Source organism: Aythya fuligula, chromosome Z (genome assembly GCF_009819795.1).
Source record: "Aythya fuligula isolate bAytFul2 chromosome Z, bAytFul2.pri, whole genome shotgun sequence".
In the NCBI taxonomy this organism is placed as follows: domain Eukaryota; kingdom Metazoa; phylum Chordata; class Aves; order Anseriformes; family Anatidae; genus Aythya; species Aythya fuligula.
The window spans coordinates 28,548,646-28,563,610 of record NC_045593.1 but is presented as its reverse complement, the minus strand read 5'-3'; the positions used below and the strand labels follow the sequence as shown (position 1 = coordinate 28,563,610).

The following is a 14,965-nucleotide window of genomic DNA, read 5'->3' as shown; positions in this document are numbered from 1 at the left end:
GTTGGCACTGGCTGTGAGATCGTGTGCTGCATTTCCAGCCATCTGTCCTTAAGGCAGATCTGGCATCAGTGAGCATACTGCAGCATACCGATGGAAATTTTGATACGCTTTATGATATAAAGCTGATGTGAAATCACTGGAGGCTCACTCACCCTTCACCCCACAGATTTCAAGGTCCCACCCTCGCTTGTTTTTAAATACTGGGCACCACCATGGTGACTCACTAGGCGAGGCACGAACAGTGCAGCAGCAACAGCCCCACACACCATCTGCCCATGCAGAAAGCACAAGGCTACGTGGCAATCCAGCAGGCTCTCTCAATGGCACATGTCCCACCAGCTACCAAAGCACACCTTCCACGTGCACGTGTCCCTGTTAGCTCTGATGGGGAACAGATGTAGCTCTGGAGTAGGGAGCATGGTAGGGCAGCAAGCTCTGGGTTAAGCAGACTCTCATTGCAGTCTTGACCCAACCAAATTGCCAAATAAAAGCTGTGTCAGGCTGACTGAGCAGTCAGCAATTCCAGTTGCTACTTCTGTAGCTCACTGCTGTAAATTTCCATTTAACTGAGAGTCTATGAGAACCAGTGGATATTCAGCTAAAATTAGTAGCACAGGTAAAGTTCTGGTGCTTGGCACTATCTTCTTTAGGGTACACTTTAGCTCATGAGGCTGGGAATATGCAAAAACTCCATGCATGTTGCCAAAGATTATTTGCATCAAAAATCAAATTATAGAAGAGACTCTAACTCAAACAGACCTGTAACTACAAATGTGTCTAGAAAGGTTTGGTAAGAACCTTACAAATTAATGCAGAGGATGAGTATCATAAAAGCATTTACTCTCAGCAAGTATACATATATGCAGAGTAACTTTGCACGTGTGAAATAATCAGAGGGACAACGGGTTCTAGCAGTGAGACTAACACTCAAAAATGGTTTATGTCCACCACCAAATCCCCTGCAGCCCCACAGTCTCAGCTGCTCTCCGTATTGGCCGTGGCCACCAGAGCCTGCTAGAGGTCACATCTCATCCAGGAGACTGGACTCCACCTCTGGAGCTCCTGTCCACAGGCACTTGGTGCCCACACACTGGCTGCTTCAGGGAAGAAGGAGACAGCATCAATTCCTTGCTTTATGGATGCAAAGAGAACAATGACAGTGATGGTGACCTCCTGTGATGCCAACAGCTTTGGGGACCGTGTGCCAATCTGAAGGAGGTAAAGAATAGAGGCAAGTTAAACACACAGTTCAAATGAACCTGTGTGAGGAGGAGTACACTCTTATGAGCAAAAGTATGTACAAAGTGGGATAGAAAGGCATGAAAACAAACCCAAATCCTGAAAACAGAGTGAGGGGGAAGGCAGAGAGGAAAGGGAGAAAAGAGAAAGGATGAAGAAGACCTCAGATGCCACGTTCAGGAAACAATATGCATCTGCTTTGCAGCAAAGTGAAGAAAGGGTTTGTGCAACAGCCTTGTTATACTGACCCCTGCAGCCCATCCTACTGAAGAAAACTGGAAAAGCTTTTCTTCCATAAAAAAAACTTTTTTTTTTTTTTTTTTTTTTTTTAATTTTCTTGTTAGAGAGATGACTGACAATTCTGCAAGCTTGGGATACAGAGCATGAGGTGCTTAGGGAAGTCAAATAAAACACATGTTTTCATTACGGTTAGAAACAAATAAGGTTTTTAATCTTTATCTTTGTAAATCAGTTTCCTATATTTGTTTTGCCACTTCCTTGTTTTCTACAGCAGAGTAAATGGAATTGCAGTGGAATTTCACACCATTCAGTGCCTTTGAAAACAAAGTTTCAGCAAATCAAGTATTAGTGAAAAAATGTTAAAATCCAGCCAGCATTATTTGCAAACTGCCAGGTAAGTTCCAGATAGGTGGTTCACCATGCTTTTCATAGCTGACTGGGGGGGCTTTCTGCAGATACCACTTACAAAAACATTTGCACAGCCTCATTAGATAGATGATTTATGCATTAGTCCTAGCAAGCACAGAAGCTAACAATTACTGGAAGTTTCACCCAGCAGTTAATGAAGACACTAATGTTATTTTGAAAAATAATCACTTTTTTATTTTTTTATTTTTATTTTTTTTGTCCCGTGCAAAGAGAAATTACTTAATATTATGTACCAAAACAAGGCCAGCCTCCCAGTAGCTCCTCACAGACATTTCCCAGCTCCTGCTGCAGCTCCCTGTATGAGTGCATGGCAGGCTCTGGACTTCTACAGCAGTGCTTAAACCTGAGTTTACTGGACTGAGACACTGGGGCAGACTCAAAGCAGCAAACAGTGTGAATACTCAGCACATAACCAATAAAATGAAGCAACTTTTTTTCCGCAAGTGCCAATCTATCACCTGTGTTAGAGAGACCTAACCTATTTTCCAAGGAGAGAGAAAAAATTTGAGAGAGCCTACTCCCAACACCAGAACCAAATCTACATTTTCCAACATGCAAAGACACAAAACAAACATGCTTGCAGCTGAAAGAAATACAGTTCACTACAAGATGTCTGTGCAGTGAAATCAGGAACAGAGTGATAAAACTAAGTTCGTAATTCAGCAGAAAACAGAACTATTGACAAACAGCAATAAAGTCTAAATCACAGTGTATGTTATTTATTAGCCACATTTAAAGTACATGTCTTCGCTGAAATATGCAAGAGGCAGTGAAAATTATGATCACTGCTTTCATGATAAAGTCATTACTTGCTTTGTAGCTTATCTCACATGCATACTCACTGAAAATATTTACAGCAAATGTACTTCCAAGAAACATCCTTTAAAAAGTTCTCTATACAAATGCAAAATAGTTTAATTCCTTCCTGCAAACAATTTCCAAATTCAAGCATTCCTCTTTAGATTTTATCTGCAGCAGCAGCAGTCCATTTAGGCTTGTATAATGAAAAATAATTTACCAAAATGTCAGAGAGGCATAATCATTTAACAGTGCAGGTACTCACATTCTCGAGTTAACCAAAGCAAACCACTGCTCCTTAGTCACCTCATACTCGAATGCAGCTGAACATGTGGTCAAACTTGCCAAAATATTCAAGTAACATATGCAGCTTAGCAGTCCGTAACAAGTCTTTCTAGTTCTTTTTCCTGTTGCTGATTGATTCAGCCAGTGCAGAAAACACCACCCCAGAAGTTTGTCTTTCCACTCTTAGAGCTCCATGCAATTAAGCAGCTTGCTTCAGTACCTCCAACGCCCAAATCAGCTCCTGCTCATCCAAAGGCATTCTCTCCCAGACAGCTCAGCAGGATAACAAATCACACATATTTGCAGCCCAATAGTTTGTCCATTATGAAATGCTAAGGATTTGGAGACGCAGGCGTACATAGCTGCACACATAGCTGCATGTTAGAACGCTGGCCTGAAGGGTTTGTAAAGCCAACAAGTCCTGACAGCCTCTGCAAAATGTTGTCCAATTTCGTTTTGAATTAAATACTTGCAATTCATTATAGCGTCTTTCTGCGATTAAGGGAACAAACAGCTTCTATCCTGCAAGAAGTCTTGTTTGCATAACAATCCTGAAACTAAAACTTCATCTTGCATTAACACATCCCCTGTACAAACATTTAACTTTTTTATACTTAAATATCGTCTATAAACTTTTCCATTAGACAGTCCTACTGCAGGGGGAAAAATTAGTAAACCAATCAGTAACAGTTCATGCACAACTTTTCCTTCCTTCTAAGCAGAGGAAATTGTTCTGCATGACTTAAGTTTAAAGCATACTACTAAAAAAAAAAGGCAAATTATATGGGGGGTAAAGGGGGGCAAGAAATAAGCAGCTATGGGTGAGTCACACAACAGACATTTTGAAGTCTACCTTCTCAAAAAGATTACAAAAGAATAGAGTTTTTTTAGAGAATGTTACCTCTAATTATATAAAAGTATGGAATGGTAATGGAGGAGGGAGAAAACATCCTTTTTCAAGACTTAGTAGCATTGGTAAATTCAGTCTTGAATCAGCAATAGAAAATGGTAACTGCAACATTTTCATATAATTCCCACTGGCCTTTAAAAAGAGATTCCTTGTTTTGCTTAATTGCAGATAATGAGACTCCATGTTTCTAATTTCCCACACCCAAAATACTTTAATCTCTTGCACTAATTATAAAAATTCTATAGTGAGCATATCCAGTAATTTAGGATTAGTTTCCATGACAGAACATACTCGCTAATGAGACCGGTGCTAAAATCTTCAAGATAAGCCAATTTTTAACATTTACTTGTCAGGATCCAGTGAACATGAGTGAACATATCATTTGAACATATCCAGTTCATCCAGTGAACATATCATTTGAACATGAACCTTAGCAATAAAAAAGCTGAAGTTTTTGTACATACGCATAACAAAAGAGGTATTTAATGTTCTTCTTCAGGATGTTTAGATTGATCCCAGCCACCCCAGCCTGTATTGGTAAATCCATTTTCCACCATACCTACATTAAGAGGTCTCAAAAGAGCACACACAAGCTCCTGCCATGCACTTGAAATTTTCCGTATAATCCCCCTGTAGAAGCCTGGGCTTTAGTGGGCTGAAGTTATGTTTGGGTAGCGATCAGAAGAACAGGAAAATATTGACACAACTGCAAGAGGAACACCACTGCCGCACTTTTATCGGTCATTCTGCAATCTCTGCCCTTTCCTGACCTACCAGACCTTCTCAGCAACCTTTGAACATGACAAGCAATCTGCTTCAGAGTATCACCCAACCAAAACAGACATCTCAGTAGCTTCTTGAAATAATGAAAAACTCCTCTTGACATTGCTTGCTTAGAACCAACAGAGTAAATTAAAATTATCCAAACCCATAGGGGTGATCAGGATGGGCAGCATATTCAATGCAAAAGAACTGGTTAATCTCACAAAGCAGCTACGGGCACTAGATGACAACCAGACAACCTCTTACAGTGCACCCCCAGGCCTCTCCGAGCCTGGTTTAAGCCTGTGTAGGTCCATGGAAGTGGACAGTGCTTCATGCTGACAGACTGAGATGCCATCCCTTGCACATTTGCAAACAAATTTCCACATTTTAAACATTTATAATGTTATTGGGTGGATGGAGACATAGGGGTAGGATGGACAGACCCTGGTTGACCAGGAAATTACTTTTCAGTGTTTAGTTTCGACTGCTGCTGCTTCCCCTTTCTGCTGCTTTCACAATGTAAGGAAAAGGCAAGCCAGAAAATGTAATGATCCAAAGTGGGAAAAAATGTAGTGATCCAAAGTGGGAAAAGCATTCCCAATTAGTTACCTGCAGCACTGCCGTTAGTATTTGCTGGGTAGGCCATGTCTGCTCAGTGACACATCCAGAGCAAGGTTGTTAGCTGTCATGCAAATGTCATGCATCAAGTCCAACCAGACATGCAACCTGAAACAAATGAGAAGAAGGCAGTTAAAAATGTGCAGTTTTAGAAGTTAAGTGCATTAAGCAGTGGATATTTTCAAGTGTTAAAGTCTTACCTTCAGTACAAATTTAACCACAGCAGTCACTCACATTGTATTTCTCTTAATAAGCCTCAGCTCTCACATAACCCAGAGCTACCTTTTTTTTTTTTTTTTTTTTTTTTCCCCTACCCTGAGCTTTTCAGCTTTCTTCTCTAGCTTCCTTTGTACCACAACAGATTCCTCCAATTCGCTGGCACACATGAAGTTTCAGACAATCCTGTGGCTTATAGAAATGGGATTAGAGGATGCTAAGTAAAGGGCACTTACAGAAGAGCTGTTACCACATCTGTACCAATGCAGCTGCATCAGTGCTGGACTGGTCATCCTTTCTGAGCTCTGGTGTCCCCACAGCAGAAGTGAGGGTAGAAGATAAGCACCATAGAGACGTCCAAGGCAAGCCTGAGCATCCCTGTGCCATGATAAACCACTTGGCTGATGGCTACCATGTGGAACCAGCATACTGACATGGGGGGCCCAGAGCTGGCACAGACTTCAGGCCTGGAAGATGCACAACTACCTGCAAGACCCATCCCTTGCAGGTCTCAGTGGTAACACCTCTGATATTCATATGCTTTGTTTTCAGCACCCATGCAACAGACTCAGCAGGGGCCCATGAGCTCCATCCATGGGGAACTGCATGGAGAGGCAGAGCCTGCCTGAAGCTCAGGCTGCAGGTGCACGGAGAAGACGCTGCTGCCCTGGGTGGGTGGATGCAGAACAGAAGCCAAACAAGAGGTAGAAGCAAAACTGGCAGCAGTTTTGCAGCTACCTGGCTGCCAGTTAGCTCTGCAAGGCCAGCATTGCTGAGTCCACAGCAGGGCTCCTGCTACTCCTCTCCTGCCCGTTGCAAAGCAGTCTGCTTGCAGCCCTTATCCTCAGACCAACAGAATTTAACTCAGCCTGTACTGCTGAGAAGCTTCCTCCTGGCTCCAGTTCAAGCTTTCTACAGTCCAAACAGCATTTAGCTTTTTTGACTCAAAGATGGAGCTCATGTGTATCAAGAACACCCTGCTTCTATGATCCCAGTCTGACTTACTCTGACAGGTCCTTGACAAACCAGTCACATTTTTCCAATTATATTTGATTTGGCTCTGACAGTATGTGCATGGAAGTATTTAAGAGGTAAGCAGATTAGCCAAGGAATAGAAAATCCAGAAAAGAATTAGTGCGAACAATGTGCATGCTGAGTCAAAGATACATCAGCTGACAGAGAAGCCAGTTGTCTCTCACAAGTGACAGCACTCCATCACAAGGGATGACACAGCTTAGCTCTGCTCTTCTGGGAACACAATTACAAATCACTACATTTCTAATACAATCTTGACATTAATTTTCCAAGAATGCAGAAAGACCTCCATTGCAACTCCTCCCCTCCAAGCTCCAACATATTATTCTTTTCTTAATTTACAATCTCTTGCTGAAAGAATGGCAGGGACACAGAGGTGTCAAGAAGACCATACCAGCAAAAGCCTACAAACAGAATAAAATATGACATAAAAGCAGGCATCCAACACAGCCAAAGTGGCCCACCACAAGATCACAGGCAAAACATTAATATCAGATTTCTGGAACAATGAAGTATGGTTAAAAAGAATAGTAAAGCACATATCTGGCTATGTTTGCAGACAGGATCAAAGTCTGAAATCTGCTTTTAGCAAAATATTAACTACTTCCTTCCAAAGCATTAAATTCTAAAGCATTGTTCCTGTTTCTGCCACTGCAGTCAGGAGATAAGGTGATGCTTTATGTTCACAATGGGCAAATTCACTGAGTCTCAGTGAATGACTAATGAAAAAATGCCATCGATTTCTTTCCCTGGTAAGCTTCTCGGGACAACCACTGTCTCAGGACAGACTGCACTTAGAGGGACAACAGACACTACCAGCAGTGCACTGAAGGGTAGACAGAGACATTCACCTACTTTAATTTGTTTAACGTCACTGGGGCAGCAACAGGAGTGCTTTCCTACTTTCAATGTGTACGTTTACTGTATGTGGCTGCAGCACAAGGCTCGCACCACTGCAAAGCAAACAGAGAGGCAGATTAGGGTGCCCTCAGCGTGGGTGTAGCCCTTGCTTTATCAGGCAACCTAATGTCCTGTCCATCCACAACTTCCTATGTAATTGCAGCCAAAGAAAGCTCGAGAGACGCTGCTGAGAAAACCTGGCAAGGGGTTTGCATCCATCTGGCCATAGCCCTCCAGTGTCCTGCCTCAGTGCTTCTGCTGGGCTGGATGTTGGCTAGCTCCCTGGGCTTACACAGTGCACACCACAGCTGCACAGCTCCCAGTGATTGTGCAGAGGGAGCCACATGCACCTGACCAGCTGGAAGGTGAGGAAATTTGGTACAAATGTTGGTTAGGTAGGCATCAGTTTAACGTCATCTCCACTGAGCAAGGAATAATGGCTTTAAACTAAAAGATGATAGATTTAGGTTAGACATTAGGAAGAAAATCTTTATGCTTCCCAGAGAAGCTGTGGATGCCCCATCCCTGGAGGTGCTCAAGGCCAGGCTGGATGGGGTTTTGAGCCACCTGGTCTGGTGGGAGGTGTCCCTGCCCATGGCATGGGGGTGGAACTGGATGGGCTTTAGGGTCCCTTCCAACCCCAACCATTCTGTGTTTATATGAAGTCACGCCCTTAACCAACACTTCTGTCCAACACTTCAGAGGCCAGGAGGCTGAGATGCCTTCTTCCTTCCCACCGGCAGACTAGGTAGGGTTGTCTTATACTCCCCATAACTTCTTAGGAAAACATCATTCGGTACTACATGAAAGGATTTTTTGTTTGTTCATTGTTTTTTGCTTTTGTTTTTTAAGTGTGCAGCTTCAGAGCTCTCTACTTGCTTCAAAAATACTAGTCACTATCAGAGGCATGCATGAGGAGAGCTTGCTAATAGCACAAAGCAAATGCAGTTGAGGTTACAGTTGTCATAAAATTAATAAGACAGTGCTGAAAGCCAAAACAGGGCCTCAGGTCTACATTTTGTTGTGGCTAAAAGAAACGTAATTGACCTAGAACAAACTCCCTTCTGGGTACACTTCTATTGGTTTCAAAGTTGTGCAGACTGAAGCACCTCTGTTATGATACACACTTACCTTTAGTTAAGGCAGTACTGCTTCTGAACTTAAATTATGATTAATAAAATAATTTAGGAAGCAAATTCAGCCCAAGGTATACCAAAAACAGGAAAAGAAGAGAAAAAGATAGAGTCTAATAATTTACTACCTCACGTAACTGGAATAATTTTGTTGTTGTTTTTATTTTCTTGTGTATGGTTGCGGGTTTTTTTGGATGAAATGCAATTGAAGTTTACAATCTGCTTATTAAACAACCATCAAAGTATGAAAAAAATCCAGCCTCACTCAGCAGACTCACAGAGGAAGGGAATTCATAACATTTTGAGCTGTAACATACAGAACTGAATTTATGAAGCTTTACTGGCAAGTACATTGGCCGCTTTTAGAAAGGTACTGCATGTGATTCCCCAGCAACACGCACCACAAGAGCTGCACTTCTATAGAAGCTTCTTGTGTGGGCAAGGCACAGGACAACACTGGAGGTCAGCTAAAACACAGAGGAAGAAAACAGACGGCTGTAACAAAGTGTGTTCTCCAGTGCAGACATCTCACCAAAAAATAATAGAAGAGCTTATATATTCCCTTCCCAACTCTTCGACTTTTTGCCCATGTGTTTTTACATGCTCTCCCTATACCTGCCTATGAATTGTGATTTACAGACCCTAGGGCAAATGCAAAACAAGCACAAACTAGCTATATGAAGAGTTATTGCTCAATGGAGCAGTTGTTTCAAGTGTTTTGAATTAGATATTCAAACTCTCTTCTGCCCTCAGGTTCCAAAGCAGAAACCTTACACACACATGATCCCCAGTTTCTACAAACTATCACGACACCCCAGCTTTTACAGGTTTTTCCAGAACGGTGATTCTTTAGGCAAATCATCAAGTCTACGTCCTAATCACAAGGGACAGGCACCTTGTTCCTCTCTGAGTTGCATCTCATTGGGTCACCTACAGCTATGCTGGTATTCCTGAGCCAGAAATACCTAAGTATACATCAGTCCTGACATCTCCAGAGCAGAGCTGCAGACACAGAATCACAGACCTCGCAGAAAATCCAGGCTCTCACCAATGTTAGCAAGAATGCTTTCAGACGGAAAAACATTGAAGTTAAATCTAAGAGCAGTTGTAGAATGACAGAGGGGCAACACTTAGTGGAAAAGAAAGATAACTCATCTCTTAACTCAGAAGAACAACCATGAAATTCTTTCTGTCCAGGTGCCACAGTCTTTTATGGGAAATGGTGATGCACAAACACTTGCTTGAGGGATTCAAGGAGACAGGCCTTGGCTTCCCAAGCAGCACAGCTTGAGGGTAAGTAGAGATGCGTACAACTTTTCTTTTTTCTCATAGCATGCATGGACTGATCTACAGAGCTACATGGTCACATCAACCACTGAACACAGGCTCCAGATCTAGAGATATCCTGAACCACTCATGAGTGAGTATGGCTAGGACATCAAGATGCTACTATTTAAGATTTGGATTAAGAGCTGTGGGATTCAAAGGTACTGGCTGCCAGGTGCTCAGATGGACTCACTCAAAGGCCAGAGGATGGGCCCAGGAGAGAAAGCATCTCTGTAATCCTGCCCAGCAAGCACAAAGAAGATTCGGTAGGCGTGGGATGGATGGATTTCACAGAGCAAGTCGACCCACAAGATGCAACAATTCAGAACTGGTAGTGCTCCATTTTTGCTATAGATCAGTGCAACAAAACTGCTGCCTGACACTTCCCTCTCACATGTGGGTCGTCCTGGCAGTAAAACTCGCGTAGTTTCATTCTACAAGACACAGATAACATTTGCAAACAAGAGCCAAGACACATGCAAAATCCATCTAAACACATGGATGGTAGTTTCTTTAGATGCCACAGGAAAATGGCACTAGAAATCCCCCCTCCTGCTCAGCCAGAGGGACAAACACTTTCCAAAGTTGTGAGGCTCTACAGGAAATTGGAACATCTGCAACTTAATTCACATTCTCAACCAAATACGCCAGGTGCAATTTAAATGAAGCAAGGGCTGGAGCCAGCAGCAGCAAAAGAGAAAGTATGTGGGGAGTTGGTCTGTGGTTGGTATCTACCCTGGGAGAATGACTGTGTAGATCACTGATAGTCTCTTTTCAATCCCACCCCTACTGTGTTTGGGTTCTTTTTATCCATATGTTTATCAGTACAGGTGGCAAATAAATAGAGAGGCAAGGCTTGTAAGGAAGAAGAAGTCATTTTTGTTGTTGTTGTTGTTCTTTATGATTGGATAAAGCTAAAAACCAGGTAAGAATGCAAGTGCGTGAGCTACTTTTTTTTTTTTTTTTTTTTTTTTTTTTGGTCAGACACATAGCAGTCTATTTTGAGGTAAGTGTAGACTGGGAACAATTTTAAGTTTCACTTAATTATGTAACAATTAACCCATTCACATGCTTTCCAAAGATAATGTCTTTTTAATGTTGCTATCCACATCACAAGCAAAACTATGCAACTTCAGTTCCTGCTTAAATCTCACTAACTTAGCAAAATAAATCACTAACACGGGCTGTTTTGCCTAGGCCACCCTAAAATGCAAAAGTATAAATTCCCCGGCTTGCGTGTTTCCTGCAGACTCTCTCAGGCAGCAGTCTGTTGTGATTCAGTCTATGCTATCAACAGCGATTATTGTTACTATGGACAGTATAATAGGCAGTTGATTTTGGACTGCATTTAAGCAGGCAACCAAAAAAAATAAAAATTAAAATTAAGCCATCTCACAATGGCATCCTTTTTTTTTTTTTTTTTTTTTTTTTTATCTTTTTTTCTTTTTTTCCCTGGAGGATCTGCAGTAAGATGGCAATAAAAGAAGCCTTGTAAATCCTTTCAGCAGGCAAGTTAATTAACAAGATATGGCTACAGTCAGCATGAATTTACCTGCCTGCCTTCCTCACTCACTCCACTTACAGCACTGGCCTGTACAAGGTCTCTTAACAGCGGAGCTTTAGGCAAAAGCTGAGCTAAGCTCTGCTAAGAAGAGTGATGGCTCAGAGCATCTGGGACCTGAGTCAGCGATCTGAAGGAGAAAACAGTGAGTGATCCTAGTGAGGGCACATGTTTCTGTCCCATCACAAATACAAATAAACAAACAAATAAGACAAACAAATCAAATCTTTGTTGCTCTTGAACAGCAAATTCCCAGCCAACACAATGTCTCAGGCTATATTGGAATTAACCATTGGTCACCTTCATCAGTATGTCCTATACTGTCTTCCCCTCACCTAAGCAGGCTTGCATTAAGAGGTCTGCCCTCCTTGTTATTTCTGCAAGCAGGAAAAAAATTTAAAACCTTCACTAACATTGAGGTCTTAGGGATTTTCTTTTGCATACTTGGAAATGGTCTCCTCCTGGTCTCCTGGGCTGAGGTTCTGCTTCATCCTTCCAAACCACCTACATACTGCTCAAGAGCAGGGCTTTACCGAGCTGCTTTCAGTACAGATGCCATGGAAAACAGATGTATATGAGAATCTTTCAAATACATGTGATCCTTATAGCCACCCAGTGATTTTCTGAATTTCCCCCAGTATTGCTTTGTCACCTTCGTTAACAATGACAGCAGCACTCTATTGCCAGCTGTTGGATTTTGGCCTCCCTTCAGATGGAATTAACCCAAGCAGGCCTGAAGGATCAAGAAAAGAAATCAGCTGTTCTAAACAAGCCACTCACTGACTTGCTGGTAGCAAGCAACAAGGGAAGGATTTCAAAATAACACCCAGCAGACACAGATATAATGAGCATATCATGAGGAAGGACAAATGGTCCATCCAGACTATCTTATTTTCAACAGTGGCAACACGAGATACTATTTAAAGAGAGTACACCCATCCCTGATGACAAATTACTACCCATGCTTTTTGTGCTCTCCCAGAACCCAGAGTTGGTCTTGTGTGGATTTGGAATTTCAGAAGGTATAATTAATTTAATTTCAATTCCATGTTAAGCTTCTGTGAATTTGTTTAGTACCCCTCTAGTACTGCTAATACCACCAGCCCCTGCTGCCTCATGGAGCAGAAAGCTCCACTGCATAAAGAAATACTTTTTTTCCTGTCTTAAACTGATGTCCTATGGACTTTACTGAGTGCCTCCAAATTCTTGCTCTGCTGGACTCTATGAACGTCAGTGCAGATTCATCCTACCCAGCCTCTCAGTTTCTTTACCAACTTCAATATTCTCTCACAGATCACATGCCAACTCCATCCCCAGATCATTTTACTTACCTGATTTGTACCCTTTGTAATAACCATGTAGGAGACACCCCTGTCATGAACAGCCCCTTACTAAAAAACTGTCTCCAAGAATAATCTTATAAAATGAGGCAGAGTACATCTGATACTTTTCTTAGCATATCCAAGCTTGGTCATAGCACTGAGGCAATGCAATACACAGGAAGGAAAACCTCAGTTTTAGTTATTTTCGTCAAGGAAGTAAAGAGCTGAAACAAAACAGAACTTACCAGCAGCATGAGCAGCTTTATCTAGGTCAGATGCAGCCCCACAAAGTTTCCACCTGGGCCTCAAGTAGGCCTAATGGACTTCAGGTAAGGACACCTGTTCTCTGATGTCCACCACGCCCAGTGTCACCCAGGAGTGACAGTATTCTCTACTAGGAGAAATGTGCATTGCTAAAAGGAAGTTGTTGTATGGATCACACACATTATAGGTGGCATGCTTTTGTCACTCCTGACAAAGACAACACCCCATCTGTGCAGAACTGAGCTAAACTCTTTTTGCTTGGTCCAGTCTGCTGACTTGGTGGCCCAGGTCCAACATGCAGGAGTGTGATCTTCCTTCAGCTGCTGTGAGCCCAAACACAAGACAGGTCTGTTTGGATGGCACCCATCAACCAGCTCTGCAAGGCCCACACACCCAGCAGCCTGCAGAAGCTCTCGTGGCATCCTTCTGTTCTGAAAATCACTCCTGACAACATTACTTTCATCACATTATATTACAGAAGCAAAAAAACTTTCCAAAGGCTGCACAGTGTTGTAACTCAGAAACCAATTTCTGTTTATGTCAGAGCAAAAACATATCAGCTAGAAAAAGAAACAATCTAGAATTGAAAAAACAACTTTTTTTTTTTATACCTGAAATTCCTAATGCATGATGTGGAAGACACTCCCTTTGGTTTGTGCCAATGAATAATGAGTCACATGAAAGCACATGAATTCAGGCTGGTACAATATCGTTATAGGTTGTAATGCTTGCTGTGACAAGGAGCCCAAGGGATGCAACTGGGCTATCCACATTTTTTTTTGTGCAGTGAAGTGGGAGGGATGAGAGTTTTAAGATCTGAGGCAGATCAGTTTGATCAAGAGAGAAACAAAACAACATGCATGTTGAGCAGTGTTTTCCTCTGCCATGACAAAGACATTAATCCAGCACCAATAACAAATAAAAAGGCTTCCAAAACAAGTGTTAAGTAATGAGCAGAATGAATGCATGTTGTGGATTATGCATACGTTAGCTGCTGAATACTTTTGGCCTTTTCAGCTTTGACAACACTGGAGCTGCTGTGCCTGGCACAAGAAGCAGTTGCACTTTCTTCTCTACAGCATGTACATGAACTACCAAAGTAGTCTGTGATTTTATAGGCTGCATATCAGGAAAATGTTCTGCACTGAGAGGGTGGTCGGGCACTGGAACAGGCTCTCCAGGGCAGTGGTCATGACACTGTCTGCTGAAGTTCAAGAAGCATTTGGACAATGCTCTCAGACACATGGTCTGATTTTGGGTGGTCCTTTGGGAACCCAGGAGTTGGACTTGATTATTCTTGTGGGTCCCTTCCAACTCAACGTATTCCATAACTCTACCAGTCTCATCTGTTCACTCAGGGGGGCAGGACAAAGTGGCATCCTTTCCACAATCTTGGCCTGAGCATTAAAAGTTGTGTAATGGTTATAAAAACACATGTGCAGATCCCACTACTGTGAAGCTTGCTTATTTAAAAGGTAGATAAAGGTTGACAAGGTGAAAGCACCCATCAAGGATGTTTATGAACAGCTCATGAAATGCACTATAATCTCATTTAGGCTTTGCTTTTAAGACAAGCTGCAAGGATTTTAATGCACAGCCTCTGGTAAATAGACAAATTTAACACTTTTCTAAAGTATCCAAGTATTTAGTTTTCAGTTATACTTCATGAGCAGGGGCATAAGCATGAAATGCATTCAGAAATAGACAGCCAAATCTCTGTCCCTTCTGATTTTAGGTCTGAGATGCTATACATAGAGTGACTAGAAATCTGCTATGATAAATGGGTGGCATGCATGGCAGCCATGATGCTGCAGGACAGTTGCTGACTTGTGTCCAGCAGCATTTGCCCACATAGCTCTTCCATGGTGGCACACAGCTGAAGGCGTATCTTTATGTGAGAGAACTCCTATAGCAGATAAGCTTT

General features: G+C 42.2%; 1 protein-coding gene across 3 annotated transcripts in view; it reads right to left on the bottom strand.

The window, feature by feature from the left end:
- KANK1 (KN motif and ankyrin repeat domains 1) overlaps positions 1–14,965 on the bottom strand; it is a 127,301-nt gene that overhangs the window by 45,770 nt on the left and 66,566 nt on the right. For all 3 annotated transcript variants that reach the window (XM_032205876.1, XM_032205875.1, XM_032205877.1), the window contains exon 3: positions 5,276–5,392. In XM_032205876.1, the coding sequence (XP_032061767.1) occupies positions 5,276–5,312 (37 nt within the window). In that variant the 5' untranslated portion in view covers positions 5,313–5,392. The remainder of the gene's footprint in view (positions 1–5,275; positions 5,393–14,965) is intronic.